Genomic DNA, 20998 nt, shown 5'->3' on the forward strand with positions numbered 1-20998 from the left:
CCCGCGTCCGGGCAAGGGAACACGGCGTCCAAAAGTATCACTCATCATAGGGGTCTTGTGAGCTGTTCTTTGTCTGGTCCCTCATCTAGGATCTGTTTGCCATGGGTGACCCTACCAGGGGCTTAAAGCCCCAGACAACATAGCTCCCAGACTCATTATATACATATGGACTTTATCGAATTGAACAAATGCCAGAACTACAAGTATTGCCTTGTCCTGATATGCCCTTTTTCTAAATGGGTTGAAATAGTTCCGAGCAAACATGCGGACGCTTTGAGAGTAGCTAAGGCACTCTGTAAGTCCATAGTACCTCAATACGGCATTCCTGAGAAACTGTATAGTGATAATGGCACCCACTTTGTCAATGATGTTGTGTCCAGGATGGCACAACATTTGGGAATGACATTAAAAAAATCATTGTTCTTACCACCCACAAAGTGCTGGGCTGGTGGAAAGAACAAATGGGACAATCAAACTAAGACTCAGGAAAACAATGGAGCAAACGTGGAAAGCATGGCCTATACTGTTTAGACATAGTCAAGCTGTACATGTGAATCACACCCACAGGGAATGGTTTAACTCCATTTGAAATAGTCCAAGGCAGACCCTTTCGATTACCTGTGTTTGCAGCAGACGAAAATAAAGCAGTAGAAGAGACCACACTGGCAGAATGGATGTGCAAAATGTTGCAAGAGAAAGAAATTGTGAGTGCAAATGATCTGCCGAATGCTGTTATTTCTCCACAGGAACGACATGCCAAACCAGGAGATTGGGTCTTGATAAAAGTCATAAAGCGGAAGTGTTGGTCAAGTCCACGCTGGGAAGGCCCGTTCCAGGTCCTGCTGTCGACCCCCACAGCAGTGAAAATCGCTGAAAGGTCAACGTGGATACATCTAAGCCACTGCAAGACGGTAACACATTTCCCAGCTGACAACGAGTAGTGGTGGAAGTCTGGCTACAAAGGGCAGTGTGATGCATAGCTCACACTAGGTCTCAAACCAGTGAAGAAAACAACTGATCCACACTCATTTAGAATGGCGGGAAAACTCTGTCTGGTGGTTACAGGACTGTTTTTAGGTGTATCCCTAAGGCTGTGGACATGGTCAGGAGCAGGAGGGCTGCAGCGATCACGACGATGGACATACCATACCAACCATGACTGGATTCCTGAGGACCCTAAACACCCAATAGACACTAACATGTGGTACTCTTATGCGCGAGTGTTAACTCGCACTTACAACAGAAGCAATTGTTATGTGTGTTCAGTTATGCCTCACTCAGCTCAACAGCTGCATTGTATGGGAAACAAATGAACAAAACTCAAAGTAAATGTTTGGCAAGCTTTGCTGGCGTGGGTTATCAACATTCAAGTATCAAAATTGATGACACTGTCTCCCACGCAGTGGGACTACGAAATGGCATATGTGACACCATGTTCTGGATAAATTACAACTACACCATCAAAGGGGAACTAAGACCACAGAAAGTGTTTATGAATTTAACTGGAAAACATGCCATGTGTTATTGTCAAGAGAATGGTTCAGTCCCTGTAGGCAGTCTTAATATGACTGCTGACTGATCAAACGATGGTCAGTGGAGAAGGGGCTCCAGTAAAAATAAATGCAAATTCAAACGGCACTTATTTGGTGCAAGGTGGATGGTGGTTGTGTGGACGAGATGCATATCTGATGCTGCCAGCCAATTGGACGGGCGTGTGCGCGCCCATATTCGTGACTGACCATACAATTATAATCAATGCAATTCCAGGTCAACTAAAGATGGGTGCGAGAAGAAAAAGAGATATTCCCGAGTTCAAACCACATGATGCAGTCTGGGGCTCAGATGTCCCTGATGAACACAAACATTGGTCAACCGGCAACAAAGTCTTGCTTTCCTGTCTTTCCCTGGCTGGGAGTGGGCAAGAATGTGCTCCGTTTGGAAACCATAGACTATAGACTTGGAGCTTTCATTAATCTTACATCAATAGTGCATGAAGGTCAAAACAGAGAAATAAATGCTTTGCGGACAATGGTTCTTCAGAACAGAATGGCTTTAGATCTTCTAACTGCAGCTTCTGGTGGCGTTTGTGTGATGATAAATACTTCATGTTGTACCTACATTCCGGACGAAATCGGAACTAATGTATCCGTAGCTATGCAAGGCCTACGTAACCTTCAAAAGGCCATAGGTCAAGACAATAATGCTCAAGGTCTCGACTTGATGTCCTGGCTGACTTCAGGACCATGGTGGCACATCCTAATGCGAATTGCAATACCTATTCTCTGAGTCATGTTTCTGCTTTGCCTATTTACAATGTGCATTATTCCTTGTCTTAAATCAATGATTAACAATATGATGGCAGGGCTGTTTTCTAACTATGTCTTACTTGTCCAACATGACCCGGAGGAGCTCGGCAAGGATGCTACAGTCTAAGTGACACCAATACTGAAAACACATTATGTGAATGGTACTAGGTTGATGTTGACTCTTGGTAACTAAAAATGAAAAACAGGAGGGAAATGTTGGAAAACTGTATATAGATTTTCATTTCTAGTAAACAACATTTTATAGACAGACATGTAGTGTGTGAACTTTGCTTAGTGTGATACAAAGTAATTCAAGGGAACTGTGGGAAACAGGGTGCTCTGGTCTTCCCATGCAGGAGAATGTGCAACAACTCAACACGTGAGGAACTAGATGTCCCAGTGAAACATTTGTTGCATCTTGCTCACAAGATTGCTTTACGTATGCTAATTGTAACTAAGCTGTGTAATAAAAAGAACTACACGGGGAAAGTCGGGTGGAGTCGTTTGAGCACGGGTGAAGGAGTAAGTTCTGTCACTCCGTCTGGCTCCCCTTGCAAGTAAAAATACAATCTTGTGCACTGTGTGTTTTGTTGATCACTGGGGTTGTCTTGAGTGAACTGTGTTCCAGCTGGGTTAACTTTTAGACCCAACAATTTTAATTGTTTTTTTAACTATGGATTTAGTAGATAATAAACATTTCAGCTCCAGTGACATGCACACAACTTTTATAATTCTTTAATGAACCATCTATACTAAATGAAAAAACAACATAAAAAACGTATTAGCCATATTCACAAACCAGAGAGGAATAACATAAAATAAAGAAATAGCAGCAGTTGTTGTATAGCGGTGCTTGTTAATAACAAATGGTGTAACCCTGAGCATGTCACTGTGAAAGAGAGTATTTGTGCTCAGGACGTTGGGTTGTTAGTTGTGACTTCAGGTCTAGATTATTTACACAAAATTCAACTGTTTGTCAACTGCTCCACTAAATAATATAAAACTTTGGATATATTTAATGCAAATGTGAGCGATACAAACAGCTCCTCTGCCTCCTGTTCTCCATTAGGAAAATCAGACAATTCTCACCTCCATCCACACACCCATTGTTCAACGACAACCTGTCAAAAGAAAGACTTTGAGGGGGTGGCCTCAGGAAGTAGTGCCCTCTGAATGCACTCTGTGAGCCACTTGGAAATGACATCAGACTGACTGAATATTTGGCAGGCTAAATCCACGTCTGTGTGGAGACTATCAGCTCCACAAGAATGTTGAGGTGCTTCCCAAATATCAAGCTCTAGATAGCCAGTTGTATGAAAAAGCTGCTGATCATAACGAAGAAAGGCTTCAGGGACAAGAACTTGATCACCAGGGGCCTGAAAAAGCATGAACACGAAGAGTACGGTCTTCAGGGAGCTCGACAAGGAGTTAATGAGAAGTGTACAGAAACAAAAGAAGAGAGAGCAAAGAGGTATACAGCTCAAAAATTGCAAGAATAATAAATAAGAAAATGCCTTTTTGCCAAACTCTGTACACACAGAGAGAGAGAACACAAAAGGTAACAAAGCTATGACTGCTCTGTCTGCCTGACATGTAGAAAGATAAATATGTTGGCAAAAGACCAAGGATGGATTTGTAACTGTAATTATACCAATGCAAAAGTCTACGTATGGTTAATAATAAACAGTTAACGAGAGAGTACAAAGTGAGTTGTACTCTCTCGTTAACTGTAACTGTTATGAATTTGTGAGCCTACATTTGTAGGCTTGTGCAGAACTTAACAATATTTTGAAGTGATCTATTTAATCTGAATCAGATATGTTGAAGCGGGGAAACATCTAAAACCTGCAGGACAGCGGCCCTCGAGGACCGACTTTGGACATCCCTGACTTAAATCATTAGCAGGGACCCCAATGGAGTTTTCATGTGTAATATTGGTAATAAAAAGAGTAATAAAAGATTATTTATCTGGACATTTAAGATTAGGATCAATGGGACCAGGGTTGTGTTAACCGAATATTTACTTTTTCCGTGACCGTGACGTTTTTTTAAAACGGTGACGGAAAAATCTGAAGGCCATCTGTCATTTTGACATATTGCAATTCACACCCCTGACCACTTGGTGGCGAGTGAGCATATTAAATAGCTATTGTCTCTCTTGATGCATGACCTCGTTGGCTTCACTAGGAAAAAAGTCACAGCAGCTGAGTGTCCGAAGTTACTTCAAAAAGCCCCATAATGATGATGTTCAGCCTCCAGAACGACATCAAAACAGCCATGACAAAATCGTTTGTCCGAGGAAAAAGTCCAAAACCTCTGCAGCAATACCACTCAAGACATTTGATTATGCAGAAGCGGGCACGAAATTCAAGTCCACGCGGACCAGGAGGAAGGTGTGAGACGCAGTTCAGGCTACAGCAGGTGAACTGTTCACATTTTAAGTGTAATCGTTTAATTTCATTTTTCATATGTAGTTACTGGGGCCACAGTCAGTGGTTTTATCACTGCGGAGAAAAGGTTACATGTAGGCTATACATCTGCTTGATCGTGTGATGGCACGATGTGGGATTCTCTGTTCAGCTTGTTCAGACTGAATAGTAATAAAAAATAAATAAAAAATGAAATGTTATTGAATATGACATTCTTATCATTTCTAAAATGAAAGCGACGGGTAAAAATAGATTATGACAGGATTTTTATGACCCTGTCAGTCATAATGACAGACAACAAAAAAGTCTCGCGCAACCTCTGAATGGGACTATCAATCCTTTTTGTAGGATTAAAAGACAGACAATATGCTTTAAATTCATTAGATACAGGTGAGAGCCAATTCCAATTAAAATCATCCACCAGGCATTATTTTGTTGATTTATTTCAAACTTATTATATATCAAAATGTGAAAAATATTGAGAATCGTAGAATGTCTCTCTCGATCTCCCTCTTATACTATCACACGCACACAAACACGCACACACACACACACACACACACACACACACACACAAACACACACACACACACACACACACACACACTCACACTTCATTATGGCTTTGTAATCACACATCTACATGTTATTGTGTTTCGCTGCCAATTAGGGGCAGCTTAAAAAAAGATGTTGAATAATTTGAGCACCCAAATTAGGCTGTTCTTGAAGGTGTTGATGGTGCTGTTGTTGGACCTTTGGCCCACAGCTCTGCTGCAAGTCAATTTGAACAAAAAATCTGCTTTGTGGTGGAGTGATACAAAATGTTGATAATAAAAACTGTGCAGTGATTTGGTATTTATTTATTTTTTGGCACTTCATTGCCCTTGTTAATAAATTGATTGTTGTCAACCCCTGCCAGGATTGTATGTTTGTCCTACTTTGAATAAATATTATCTGCATTGCTTTCTGCAAGTGTAAATGGGCCCAAACAAGTGAAAGGGTTACTGAGGGTATTTACAGAGGCTGAGGCTACACTTTGTCCTGATTTTTCTGAAAACACATGGGAAAATACAATCACATGAAAACATCTAAAAAAGCTAGATTCATTTCTCAGTCTGCAAACAAAATCCTACATTACATGCAAGAGATACAGCTACTCTGAGTACCTGTGTACTCATTTACCTTTAAGAATTGAAATAATACAGTATAAAAAAGTCATTTTAATCACAGGCCCTAAAGCCTGACAATGAGCCAAGTTAAAGTTTCACAACTTGGCTAACGACAGCTTCAGTAGATGTATGACAAAAAAAAAAGAAAAAAGGAGGGAGCATGAGCAGCATGCTGAAATTTAATTTAATTTAAATTATGTTTTTTATTTTGAGATGACAAAAAAAAAAGATTTTGGTCTTGCTTATTTTAGTGACAGAATAGTGTAACAGTCTGTTAAATGTAGATATTCTCATATTCGATGACTTTGAATTGAAATGGAACCAAACAGGGAAAAAAATAAGAAAATGTCTTCCTTACATTTTTATTGGTGATATTCCGGACATCGTGGACATACTGGATCTTTCCTTCATGTCTGACAACACCCACTGAGATTGAGTCCTCGCACACCTCTGATGCCACATACTGGTCCACCTTAAAACCAAGGTCTCTTAGAACCAGGTAGCCTGGGACCAGAAAGACATGTATACGTGCACACATTTAGAGAACCATTTTATCTCACATCAACGACGGAAGTAGAATATTTTCCCATTGTTAAGTAACAATGGGAAAATATACTGTTATTACACCAAAAGAATCATGTTTAAACTTTTTTTTTTAATATCAGGTACACTGACTAAGAAATAGCTAAATAAATCCTTGTCCATAGCCAATAATAGCAAAGACATGCAAAAAAAGGGAAGTTTCTTTTAGTATCTACTGCTGTCAATGGATAATAACCTGTAGAAACTGTTGCTGTTCCTAAGAAACAAGCGCATGAATGCATTTTAATCTGCTGAAAAGATATTTAAGTTCTTGAAGTTTTTCAATGAGCTTTTTAAGAATAACATTGTGCTTACTGTGAAGATCAGAAAATATGAAGCTGTTAGAAGAGCATCCGGAAAGTATTCACGGCGCTTCACTTTGTCATTAGGAGGTATTGTGTGTAGAATTTTGAGGTAAAAGATTGATTTAATCTATTTGGGAATAAGGCTCTAACACAAGATATTGTGGAAAAAGTGGAGCACTGTGAATACTTTCCGGATGCACTGTACAAAGCAGTAAAATGACTGACCAAGCCTTGATTGTGGGCTTAGATTTTGTTGCATGATTGCATGATTAATGGCCTTAAAAGTAAGCACAATGTTTGTCATTGTTAAAAGTAAATCTAAAAACTTAAGCATTCTTTAGCTGTTAGAAATGCTTTCAATCAGTAATTACACAAGCAAATGTGTCTTTTTCTGACTTATTCTTTATGTATGCTGACAGCCTACTCATCCTCTATAGTTTATGGTATTTGCACCATTTATACATCAAAATGTTCAGCTCATTATGAAGATTTAGGCTGCCACATTTTGACGGACGGACGGAGGAAGAGTGGGAGAGGTGTCGAAGAAGTCTGAGAAGTAAATGAAACACTGATGCATGAGGTCTATTAATGTTGGTATGCGCTGTTAGAAATGAGCAATGTTGTTTACTGTGTGGTTGTGGTTATGTAAGGGATAATGGAGGGTTAGCGGTTAGGTTAACACCTGAACGCAGCTCACTTCCATCAAGGCTTATGCGCTGTGTTATGTTGTGGCTTTGATGTTTGTTACGGTCCCTGACCTCCGGGGGGGGGGGGGATGGGGGCTCTCTTCATGAGACACCTTTTCTTGCCCTTTCCTGTGTTTCAGGCCTACCTTGCTGCCACAGGTGTTTGGTGTTACAGCTCGTCAGGTGCTCCATAAAGAGCTTCACCTCAGATGTGCCAAGCCCCTTCCTTTTTCCTCTGGGCCTTGATCTGGTGTGATCTTGATTGTGTATTGTGCTTTGAAAAGCTGTGCAGTAGTTTGGTATTTGCTTTAGGTCACTGACAAGTAACTTGTGTTTTGTTTTCTCACAGTGGAAGCTGGTAGGGGTTCTCTGCCATTTTTGTTCTAACTCTTTTCTCCTGTTTTATGGTCAGGCAGCGAGTTTAGCCCTTGTACTTTTAAGTTTACTCTTAGCCAGAGATATTTTGTTTTCATAATTAGAGGGGGTGTTTTGTTTGTTGTTTTGGCCTCGGAGACCCTGAAAATTAAAGCTTCACTGTGTTTTGGGATTATACTTTTGTCACATTGCCCTTCCACTATTATAAAATAAATTGTACTTTATCTATGGACATCAACTGCTTGAGGTTTACTTACTTTGTTTGTGTTACACCCCAGTGCCATGACTAACCTCCATTAAGAGGGTTGTAACAGTGTTATGCTGCAGCTTATGTGCTATGTTGAGACTCTTACATTCGTGTTGTGGCTTTTGCATCGTGTTGACCCTTCAGGCCGCCGTAGGGATAACATACAACACGAGCCCAAGCCATCTTTGGCATCTGTACATGGGGTAGCCACCAAGCCAGACACCAGGACCTTGACACTGACCCCCCACTGACTCTTACCTTTATTTTAGTTTTAAACTTATTCCTCTATTTATTTTCAGGTATCTAGATTATTCATTTATTTTTTCTCTCCTACTCTTCACACCAATCACCAAAACAAATTCCATGTATGTGAAAACCTACGCGGCGATAAAAGTGATTCTGGCTTTTTCAAAACAATAATCATTTTGCTTGCAGTGAATGTCAGTGAACATCCATGGACACTCTCTCTTGGTGCAGCTAATCTCTGCTCATAATTCAAGGCTTCATTTTAATGCTTTGAAATTCAGGAAAACGCTTAAAGGACAACTGCGGTATTTTCAACATTAAGCCTCTTTTCTGAGTCGTCCTGCAATGTTTTAGAAACCCCCCTCACCGCTTTTTTGATGTTTACTGCTGTCTCCGGTATTTGCCTAATTTTGATTCATCTCGACCTGCTTCAGAATGGCAAGTCATGCGCATGTCCTAAAAGGTCCATAAAAGCACCATAAACGTCCGTTTTCAAAATCATCAACTCACCGGAGTGGTTACTGGTGTACACTGGTAATCCATATCAAATTTTGTTGCGAAAAGTTGCTTCTGTCGTGTTTTATTTAAAATTTTGTAAATCCCATTGAGTTCTATTGAAGACTGGATGTTCGTTGATATTACTCCACCATCAAGTGGTGTGGAGTATAGCAAGTCAGATTCAACTGCTGAGCGGAAGTTTATCCACGGCTGTGAGGTGGCTAAGAAAATAGTTCGAGCATGAACGAGCTGCCAAATAAAACACGACAGAAGCAACTTTTCGCAACGAAATTTGATATGGATTACCAGTGCACACCAGTAACCACTCTGGTGAGTTGATGATTTTGAAAACGGACGTTTATGGTGCTTTTACGGACCTTTTAAGACATGCATATGACTTGCCATTCTGAAGCAGGTCGAGATGAATCAAAATTAGGCAAATACCGGAGACAGCAGTAAACATAAAAAAAGCGGTGAGGGGGGTTCTTAAACATTGCAGACGACTCAGAAAAGAGGCTTAATGTTGAAAATAACGGAGTTATCCTTTAATAAATCATAAACTGTAAAAGGCAAAAAATACCAAAAATCATGGCAATCATCTCCAGAATTAGCTGAACGTTTTCATGTTTGAATGGTTTGAATAGCATATAACTATGCAGATGGAGTACGTTTTTAAAAAAAACCAAATGGAGGAATAAAAATGTTCACAAGTTTACGGGTGGCATGCAGACTCAGCATTCACATAACATGAAGTGATGGCATTCTGCAGGTTCTGTTGGACCACAGTTTCTGACTTTCTTAGATAATTACTTTGGAAGTAAGCCACACATAGCAGGACCAACAATGATCTTCCACTTGTCTTGCAGTCAGATAAAGATTGATCAACTACACCCCCAAGTTGTCACTGTCAGTTTCAAAGCCTCCTTCAATATGCTCATTGTAAAAAGTAGCATTTGCACCAGGGTGTAGTATCGGCAGCGTCAGCTGCTGCAGAGTCATTTGACACAGGGCTAAATGCTGAATACACTTTCCCATCGCATTGAAAAGATACATGTTTCTTTTTTTTTTTTTTATGTCCATACTTTGAAAGTAATAACAGGTTTAAACAGAATTTTTTTTTTGCACACACTCATACTCACCAGTGGCAATGCCGTCAAACAGGGAGAGGACTCTGATTGGTCGTCTCTGCTCTGCAGGGACAGCTGGGTAAATCTTTGGTTTTTCCTGGAGGGTACACAGAACGAGTTTCAGTGAAATAATTAGAAAGTCAGCCGCATACAAAGCTGCAACATTACCAAACCTTGATCTATAGTATGAGCAAACTTCAAAATTGGTTAGAAGAATGAAACTTTTTCTTTTGGCTGCACCTACTCATGCACAGGTTTGTCTCAGTGTCGACTGTTTTCTACACTTTAAAACATGAATGACTAAATTCACACTCTTTTTTTTTTTTTTTTTAGTTGTTCAAAGAAATATTAAAAAATTAAATATTTTTTGATGCAAAATTACTTAAATGACTGAATTACTGTACCGGCCAAGTCCTCCCCTTTACGAAGGTGCATTTGTGGGGAATGTGGCTTTAAGCTGTTTTAGGAAGTTTAGTGTAGCTGAGGAAGGTTGCCCCCTATTCAATTACTAAGGATTACACAAACGATAAATACACGGTTTAAGTTACTTCAGTACAAATGGCTGATGAGAACATATATTATTCCAGTAGTACAACATCGTATTGATCCTAACACACCTAATCTATGTGTTAAATGTGGTACACATAAAGGGACTCTATTTCATTGTATTTGGGAATGTTCCATTATCCAAGAATTTTGGAAGGAGATAATTACGACTTTGTCTAAGATTACTGATACACATCTTCCACTATGCCCTAAGCTTTGTATACTGGGACTTTTCCCAGAAAATTGTACACTCAGTAAGTATGAGAAATCAATGGTCATATATTGTATACTTGAAGCAAAACATAAAATCGCTCTCTCAGGGAGATCTATGTATAGGCCAAGTAAGCAAATGTGGGCTGAAAGACTCTCACACTGTATAGCCATGGAGATACTTGATCAAGGGGAAATATAACAGATTTGTTAAGATCTGAGATTCGTTTATGGAGTTTTTTGAGGGAGGGGGTTTGTCGGAGACTGTATAACTTATTTTCTTTTTTCTTCTTTTTCTGCTCATGTTATTCTTTTTACGTTCTTCACTAATGTTAATTTTCGGATTTTGTATCTACTTACTGTTGTGCTTGATGATTATGTCTGTTAATGTGCCTTCTTTTATTTTTGTTTTTGTTCTTGTTGCTTTGTTTTTGTATGTGGCTGTTTGTTAATTAAAAGAAAAAATCAATAAAGATATTTGTAAAAAAAAAAGGATTACACTGACCTGGATGACAGAGAATCTATACCAACATTGTGTCTATATTATAAAGTAGCATAGCAGTGACGAGACAATACTAAATACTGTGAAGTTGACCGTGATTAAGTGGGTCACACCTGACTTGAACCAGAAAAATGTAAACCTTGTCTTATTTTAGGGAAAGGCCAAATCAGGCTACATATAACAGATGACCCAGGTGTTAAATCAGACACAGGAGTGGCATATAAAAACTGGTCAGTTTTCAAAGGTGCCAGTCAAGAGTCTAAGGCTCTGTTTACATTAATTCATTTCACCATTTCTTCGTGTCGGCGTCTTGCAAACTATTTACATTTACACACAAACGGGGATCGGCTGATTCGCTAGTCACATGACTAATCAGCCATCACATCACATGATTGCCCTTGCTTTATTATTTATTATGCTTTATTATTTATTCTTTATTATTTATTCTTCGGCGACAACAACTTGGTCCACGAAATTGTCCCACCATGCGCTGCTTCTTCCCGGTCTAACCCAAAAGCGGCGCTCCATGTACGGCTTGCGTTGCTGCAGTGGCTGGGTTCTCATCATAAAAACTTGTTGAATCTGGCGCCTCCTTGCCACGTATTGTTGTGCACAGCGTACTACCAGCAGTAGGACATGGAGCAAGCTCCCATGCTGATCGTGGTTGTCCATGATTTCCATATTCTTCTCGATGACACGAATAGAAAGGAAGTGTGTAACTGAAGTGAAGCACGCCTGTTTGTTTTTAGTTTCCCAGCACTCAAGTCACATGACCAACGATACCAGCCTAGCGAATCAGGGAGGAGTACGTCCGCAGTAACTAGAGCTCAGCACTGCGGATCCTTGTTTCTCCCCGTTTACAACTGCTAAAATCAGCATCGTATGTGAATGCTTACGTGGGCTCCGGCGTCTTTGAATCCTTCCACCTATGAAGTCGTATTCCAGTATTTTAATGTAAATGGACAGTGCATCCGCGATAGAAACGATATAGAAACAGATTAGTATAAATGGCACCTAAGTGTGACAAATTATTGTGCTGGAGCCAGAATGCCTGTCTATAAACGGGGTAAGTAGGGCCTCATGATGTGATGGGGCCTTGGTTTTAGTGCAAATGCAGCACAGTTGAGTGCACTGTAACGTCAACAGACCAAGCCACTGCTCAAAATACCTGTACATATCAAGTCACATCAGCTGAGTGAGTTTGAGAGGAAAGGAGAGACAGGAGTTCTCAGTTCTGCCATCTGTGATACAACAACTCATTGCTGCAATGACTGACCGTCAACATGTGACCCGTTACTGCTCAGAGCAGGGCACTGCAGCAGGTAAAGACATGGCAAGTAAAGCTATTTTCACACGTGTCAGTATACATTCCAGAGCATTTGCTGCCAGTGTATGAGTAAACGTGTGCGTGTGTGCTGGTGAAGTTCGTCCTTACTGCTGACCTGTATGCTGCTTTCTACTTGCTTCTTGATATTGTGGATATATACAGATACATGTTAGCCTGGCTGACGCGTCCACAATCTCGATAAGATGGTGGTCTGGGAACTAGGTGTGCATTTTCTCGTATTTGAGGCGTGGTTTACGAATGCTTAGAGCCGTTTATTGGGCGCTACGAATGTCTATCAAATGGCGTCTGGTTCTTCCCATGCTGCTTTGCGCGCTATTCATAGCCAATTGTATCACTTATACCAGATGACGTATGTAGAACGACAGAAATTCGACGAGCAAATACATCCTTCTTGGCAATGAATTATTTCAACGCCAAACATTGCTCTTTTTTAAAAGTAAACTTGCGTTCTAAGCTACTTAAAACACTTTCTAAGGCTGCATCGAACGGTAACGTTGTGTCCGCTGCCATGTTGGATTAACACTCTACAAGCTTTGGTGTCGCGCATAGACGTCGTCATCGTCTTGCTGTCCCCCCCGTTCTGTGATTGGTTCCCTAACTCAGGCAAAAATAAGGGCGGTGGTTTCCAGGCTGCCTTTGCAGTGTGAATGAAAGCGAAAAGCAGCATGGGAATTCCCAGGCTACAACAACACAGTTAAATAACATTGAAAAAACAAAGTTTTTTTATTCACCTTTTTTTTTTTTTACATATTTATTTATATAAACGTTCCTAGGTCCGTAGTGAATATGGACTAACCGGCATTGGGGGAATAAAGATGCTATCTCAGCTGGTTGATTGAGTCAAACGGTTTGTAGCATATATGCGACAATAGGCGTTAAGGGGTTATATTCCAGAGCATTTGCTGCCAGTGTATGAGTAAACGTGTGCGTGTGTGCTGGTGAAGTTCGTCCTTACTGCTGACCTGTATGCTGCTTTCTCCTTGCTTCTTGATATTGTGGATATATACAGATACATGGAGGACTCAAGTCAAAACAATCAGGAGCCTAGGAAAACACAGTGATTTCCATAGCATCATTTCTGCATCATGTGCTGCCTCCTGCATGCTCTCCACTCTAAAGCCTTGCCACTGCACACCTTCCCTCATATTTCCAGCAAAGAAGGCACATCACGCCTTCAGAATTTCTGCTTGTGTGAACAGCAACGGCGGAAAAAGGTGGCAGCAGCTTTTCTTTAAAAGCTTCAGGTGACTCTTTGAAGGAAAATATCTTATGTGAAAATAGTTTGTAAATTGATAACCTGTTTGAGTGTCGTATTTACTTACTTGACCTCAATTGTTTTAGTTATTGCTTATCTTTTCATAATCATGTCAAACCGCATTTTGTCAGACACTGACTTTTTTTGAATGGTTGTGTCAGGGCCAGACCTGTTCCAGAATATCCCAGACCCTGGAAAAGTTGCCAGTCCGTCAAATGGCCAAAGGCGAGATAAACAACTATGAACACTTATACCCACTTCTAAGGTCAAGTTAGACGATTTAACCATCACCATTTAACCTAACATGCACATTTTTTGCACATCTGTAGGAGAAAGCCTTTGCACCCAGAGAGAATGTGCAAACTCTGCACAAAAATGCCAAAGCTGAGATTTAAATAGGGGACCTTTTTTCTATTTTCTCATCTGTTTATCCACCTTCTGAAATAAATATAAATGTAAATGTAAATGTATTTTATTTATACAGCCCTTTACAGACAATCCTTACAGTGTACCAAAGTTCTTTACAGCAGGTAATAAATAAAGAGAAGAATAAGTAAAAACAAATAAAAACAATAAAAGAACAGTGAAAGCAATAAAATACAACAAAATCAAATAAGATAAAATAAGATAAAAGTGTCATCATACTACTGGGTATTAAAAGCAATCCTAAATAAGTAGGTTTTTAGCCTAGATTTGAAGAGGCCCAGGTCAGAAATAAGACGCAGCTGGACGGGGAGCTTATTCCAGAGCCTGGGGACAGCTTTGGGAAAAGGCTCGGTCACCCCAGGGTTTGTATTCTGACCTGGGCACTTCCAGCAGAAATTGATTTGTTGACCTCAGAGCTCTACCAGGATTGCGGACTGTTAAAAGCTCAGATAAATATGATGGGGCGAGGCCGTTAAGAGCTTTAAAAACAAACATTAAAAGGGGGAGTTAAGAACAGGAGTGCTGTGTACACGTCTGTTGGTGTTGGTTAAAAATCAGGCAGCAGCGTTTTATTATATTCTATAATATAATATATTATATAATATACATTATATTATTTTATATTCAAATAATATCTTATAATTATACTGCAGCCAAAAAAACAACAACACACAAACAAACAATTAAATTCACTCACAAACTCCTGTCCGTTGTCATTGGCAAAGAACTCCTGCAGCTTTAGGCTCCAGTCGTGCCGTCTTTTGAGGACACCGTACTGCAGAGGTGGCTGGCACATGTAGCATCGCCAAGGGTCCAGATAGCGAGCACTGTTAGATGCTCCGGGGTCAACCAGAATGTCCAGACAGTCCACACAGAAACACCTGGTGGAACCAGATGAAAGAGGTGATACGTATGGAAGGATACGTTCCTCTGTGGCAGAGAAGGAGGAGCTAAGGCATGGTTGGTGTCTGTGTGTCTACGTGTGTCAGACCTGCAGCAGTTAGCGTTCCCACAGAGCAGAACTTCTCGACCTCCACAGCATACAGTGCAGTAAGACTGGTAGCCATCATCATCATACATGTAGGACATCTCCAGGTACACGTCCTAAACAAATAAAAATCACACACACACAAAAGCAAGAATTGAATGTAACAAAGTCACATCACGTCAGTGAAACAATTAATCTGAGCAGACAAATCTGCTTTGATGTGATGTTAATAACTGTTAATTTCATATTTCATGCACGTGTAGGGATTGCTGACGCTGAGATATAATAAGTGCTGAATAATGTAAAATATCTGGGACAAAGAAGAAATGACCTATTACATTCTTCCAGGAAACTTTAGTTCAGCTTTTTACCATCTCAGAAACATCAACAGAATTAAAGGTTTCCTCTCCCAAAAAGACCAGGAGAAACTCATCCATGCATTAATCTCCAGTAGGCTCCATTACTGTAATGCTCTTTTAACTGGACTTCCCAAAAAGAGCATTAAACATCTGCTAGAGATCTGAACACATCACAGCAGCTTTAAAATCTTTACTCTGGCTTCCAGTCAGTCACAGAATAGATTTTAAAAGCCTGCTGATGGTTTACAATCTGTGATATGTTCAGAGAATATAAAGCCAGCAGAGCTCTGAGATCCAAGGACTCAGGTCAGCTGGTCCAGTCCAGAGTCCAGACTAAACATGGAGAAGCAGCATTTAGCTGTTATGCTGCAAACAAGTGGAACAAACTGCCAGTGGAAATTAAACTCTCACCAAATGGAGACATTTTTAAATCCAGGTTAAAAACATTTCTTTTCTCATGTGTCTATGCATGAAATCTGCACGCTATCTTTGAACTTATCTGGACTGTTGCTTGTTTTTAAATTCATTTAAATTATTTTATTTGTTTCTCTTTATATTCATTGATGTATTTTTAATGCTTCTTCCACTCCCTGCTGCAATGCTTTTATTTTATGTGAAGCACTTTGAATTGTTTTGTACATGAAATGTGCTATATAAATAAATTCCTATGTAATGGCTGTTTGTTGGTTGATCACAGTTTCCTTATTTGTTGACATACATATGAAGCATCTGGTACATTTTTCTTAGGAAAATCCCCTACTGTACAGAAAGTATTAGAAGTGGTCTTGGTTTCCATAAAGCAGTAAATGATTAGAAACTGGGTGGCAGATATATACTTGCTCAGTGCTTACCAGCTTGTACAGTTAGATAATAAAAATGTCTTCACTACAATGAGAAAAATTAAACTAAATAAAACCTTGTTGGGGCTTGAGCATGATTGGTGTGAATCTGTAGAGTTTTATAAATATTACTTGCACATGTTAATTTTCAAGGCCATAAACATGCTCTAAAACTTACAATTTGCAGACTAATGTGTATATTTACATCCTACTTGGGATCTAAAATGGCTCGACAGTACAATGCCACAAGCAGCCTTGCCACTGTGTCTTCTTAATATGAACGAAATCCAGTAATAACATAACATCTAACAGCCTATATGACCTACCAAAATCCCGTGATCAAACAGGATGTCAACGGGTTTGGTGCAATTTTTGCCATTTCCAGTTGTTATATGAACTCTGAGGAATTTAAGCAGCTTAACATGAAATTAGACTGAATGTCTCCGGCAAAATGTGAAGAAGATCAACTCCTTGCAAACAAATGCAGGCGGAAAAGACTGTTTGAAACTCTGTCGGCATTCTGGGTCATGGTACCTTGATGGCTGATCGAGATTCATAATCTCAGTTTAAACTGCTTTATTTTGGCATGAATGTACTTTAGTTCAAACACACTGCAAAATTCTACTTCATTTGACTGTGATCTCGATCTAGTCTATACATAGACTCATCAAAAAGAGACAATCTAAATGAATGCATGAAAATGCATTTCTCTATATATCTAAGTGTCTGATTTTCTATTGCTTTACCTTGCATGTTTGGCATAAGCCTCCTTCAAACAGTGGGTGGAAGGTTGCTGCTTTCATCTTCCCACAAGAGAGACAGAACTCTGCCAAATAACATTCAAAACATTCAGAAATAAGTACAAATCAAGACAAACAAAGGCTTTAAAAAACAAGACATTAAGTCATATGGTTGATAATCAATTCCTAATAACCATAATAAATACATAGAACAGTAGTTACCTTCTATACTTCTTTTATTCTTCTGAACTTCAGTCACCATTTGTTCTGTCAGAAAATCAGGGAAAACGTTGAAACACACACAGGACAAAATTAAAATATGATTAGCTTTTTTTAACACGTGTCCAGGCAAACTTAAATAATTATCCTCCACTATTCAACGTTGCTCTGGACCAGATAACTTTGATACTAGCACGCAAACTAATCTAACAAAAAAATTACAAATATGTCGGCAGTGGTGCTGAACCTCTAATCAGTCAAGTATTCAGATATTTCCATACACATAGATCAACACATACTGTATATTCAGTATTTCAGAACTGTGCAGTGAGGATGGCGATTGAGCCCTACCTCTGCTATAGGCTTCTTCAGGGGCAGCCTTGTTCTTGCAGAGACTCGCTTTGGGTCGTTTTGCACAGGGAAAATATTCTGTCTGAGAAACATTGAGGACCTGGTCCAAAGGGTTACTGTCTGGAGACACACACACAAACATTGTACTTTTATTCCCTTCCTGAACGCCTACTCCCCAGAAGACAAGGCTTTTGGTAATAAATTGAACATGACAATGTGGTGCTGCTGCTTTGCTCACTGGCACTGTGAGTAGGTTTTAGTCCCTCCTCTCCTTTGGGTAGGAAGCCACCATTGGCCCAGTCCAGAATCGGTTTGACCTGGTCCTCTGGGTTGTCTGACCCGCACGGAGGAAATGTCTTATTTGCCCGGACACTGGCCATCTGAGACAGCAACAGAGATGGTAACATGGAACTCAGTGTTGGCTGCATGTGCTAGAAGAAAGCCCTCACTGTATAACCAGAAGCACAATAATTATCTAGATTCTTTTGGTAAAGAAGGTACACCAAAAAAAGTCGTAAAGAAACAGGATGGCCCCTGTCTGTGTAATACTATTGTAATGCACAATAGTATTCAATGATTATTGCTGAAGCAGGGCAGGTGTGGTGGTTAGGGCTGTTGTCCTGCAGAGAACAGGTTCCCAGTTTGAATTTCGGGTTAGGGTTAGAGGTCTTTCTATGTGGAGTTTTAATGTTGTGCCTGTGCGAGCATAGGTTCAATTCAATTCAGTTTTATTTATATTGCGCCAAATTACTAATCAATCAAAACTAATCAAGGCACTTCAATAATACAGTTCAATTCAAGCCAATTGGAGTCCAATTCATCATAATCACATCAAATCCACTGAATAAAACTCAAAATTAGTCCAATTCATACATACAGAGCATATTCAAAAACTATTTCCTAGCTAAGGAAACCAACAGATTGCACCGAAACTTGTCTTCAGTCCAATCTCCCGTCCTGAGCGTGCCTGAGGCGACTGTGGAGAGAAACAACTCCCCTTTAACAGGAAGAAACCTCTGGCAGAACCAGACTCAGGAAGGGTGGCCATCCGCCTCGACCAGCTGGGGTTTGAGAAGACAGAAAAGAGGGGACAACAAACACTGTAAAACCATTCAAAGGATATCTGTTGGAACAGGGAAACACGAGTTAATGACCACAATAATGTCACATGTACATGATGTCATATGAGAAATTAAACGAGGGGTTTAGGCCTATAGCAACTTAACTATGGGATGTTTAAGGACCACCTGAGCCATCCCTAACTATAAGCTTTATCAAAAAGGAAAGTTTTAAGCCTAATCTTAAAAGTGGAAAGGGTGTCTGCTTCCCGGACATTTACTGGCAGCTTATTCCACAAGAGAGGGGCCTGATAACTGAAGGCTCTGCCTCCCATTCTACTTTTAGAAACTCTGGGAACCAGAAGTAAACCTGCAGTTTGGGAACGAAGTGCTCTGTTAGGAAATATCTTACAATGAGATCTTTAAGATATGATGGAGCTCAGTCATTAAGAGCTTTATATGTGAGGAGAAGAATCTTAAATTCTATTCTGAATTTAACAGGGAGCCAATGAAGAGAAGCTAAAACTGGAGAAATATGATCTCTCCTGTTAGTTCTCATCAGAACTCTGGCTGCAGCATTTTGGATAAACTGAAGGCTTTTCAGAGAATATGTGGGACAGCCCAATAATAAAGAATTACAGTAGTCCAATCTTGAAGTAACAAATGCATGGAGCAGTTTTTCTGCATCACTCTGAGACAAGATGTTCCTGATTTTAACAATATTACGAAGATGAAAGAAGGCAGTCCTAGAAACCTGTTTTATATGAGTCGAATGATAAATTCTGGTCAAAAGTAACTCCAAGGTTCCTCACTATAGTACTAGAAGCCAAGGAAATACCATCTAGAGTAACTATATAGCTAGACAATTTCTCCCTGAAGTGCTCAGGTCCAAAGATAACGACTTCAGTTTTGTCTGAATTTAGAAGCAGAAAGAGTCAGAAGAGTCATCCAGGTCTTTATGTCTTTAAGACATGCTTGTAGTCTGACCAACCTATTGGGTTCATCTGGTTTCATAGATAAGTACAGCTGAGTATCATCAGCATAGCAATGGAAATGTATGCCACCTTATGGAAGCATGTATAAAGTGAAAAGAATCGGTCCAAGCACAGAACCCTGAGGAACTCCATGACTTATTCTGGTGTGTGAGGAAGATTCTTCATTTACTGAAACTCTTCAAACAGATTATTTCTGTGTAAATGATCAAAAAGTAGAGCTGCAACTATTTGCAACTAAAAACTTTAGACATAAAAGGGAGATTGGATATAGGTCGATAATTAGCTACCACTTCTGAATCAAGAGTAGGTTTTTTAAAGACAGATTGATCAAATCCAATATGGAAGTGTCGATTAAGGGGAAAACTTCCTTGAACAGTCTGGTTGGGATTGGATCTAAAATACAAGTTGATGGTTTAGAAGAGGCTATTGCTGTTGTTAGCTCAGAGAGATGAACTGGGCAGAAGCCATCTAAATACAAATCAGGTTCTAAAGATACTTCTAAAGCTGCTGCACTTGATGATACCTCAGTGATAATGGTGGGAATCTTCTCTCTGATAGAAACAATTTCACCGGTAAAGAAGCTTGATAAATTAGGTTTTCTCTTGATATTCTGTTTTTTTCCTCACAATCCAAAAACATGCACGTTAAGGTTAATTAAGTTGATTTTAAATTGACCCTTGGCGTGTATGTAAAAGTGAATGGTTGTTGTACCCTGCCTCTCGCCCAGTGGCAAATAAGACCCTGAACTGGATAGAGGGGATATGGAAAATGGATGGATGAATGAAGGTTTAAGTATTAAGAAGCACATGAGGAATCCTGAAGGAAAGCTCAATACTTGAGCAAATATACTTTACTTTTATGAAAGAGTATGACAAAGTACACTTACTTTCACATTGAAGGTGATATGATTTTAGGCTGTATAGCTGTATGGTGGTTAGCACTGTCACCTCAAAGCAAGAGGGTGCAGCAAGCAAAGTTGAACTAAGCAAAAAGTTGCACCCAATACAGCTCAAAAGTTACCTGGACTGCTTGGAAGATAGCCCTGCGGTAAGAGGCTAGCTTGGTATACGAAGCTTGGCTGAAGAACTTGGGGAATGCAGTGATGGAATCGAGCTTATCTGCTGAAACCTGGATTGAAAAGATCATGGCATGAAACACAAGTAAATGATGCACAATAATTACTTATTTTTAA

General features: G+C 39.8%; 1 protein-coding gene across 2 annotated transcripts in view; it reads right to left on the reverse strand.

Moving 5' to 3' along the window:
- The window catches only part of LOC142390033 (DNA (cytosine-5)-methyltransferase 3B-like), a 111103-nt gene that overhangs the window by 11294 nt on the left and 78811 nt on the right, over positions 1 to 20998 (reverse strand). For both annotated transcript variants that reach the window (XM_075475354.1, XM_075475355.1), the window contains exons 8-16: positions 20827 to 20934; positions 17992 to 18133; positions 17754 to 17873; positions 17406 to 17450; positions 17190 to 17269; positions 15249 to 15361; positions 14955 to 15138; positions 9983 to 10067; positions 6263 to 6408 (exon numbers count right to left, since the gene is read on the reverse strand). In XM_075475354.1, coding sequence (XP_075331469.1) covers positions 6263 to 6408; positions 9983 to 10067; positions 14955 to 15138; positions 15249 to 15361; positions 17190 to 17269; positions 17406 to 17450; positions 17754 to 17873; positions 17992 to 18133; positions 20827 to 20934 — 1023 coding nt within the window. The remainder of the gene's footprint in view (positions 1 to 6262; positions 6409 to 9982; positions 10068 to 14954; positions 15139 to 15248; positions 15362 to 17189; positions 17270 to 17405; positions 17451 to 17753; positions 17874 to 17991; positions 18134 to 20826; positions 20935 to 20998) is intronic.

Source organism: Odontesthes bonariensis, chromosome 10 (genome assembly GCF_027942865.1).
Source record: "Odontesthes bonariensis isolate fOdoBon6 chromosome 10, fOdoBon6.hap1, whole genome shotgun sequence".
Lineage (NCBI taxonomy): Eukaryota > Metazoa > Chordata > Actinopteri > Atheriniformes > Atherinopsidae > Odontesthes > Odontesthes bonariensis.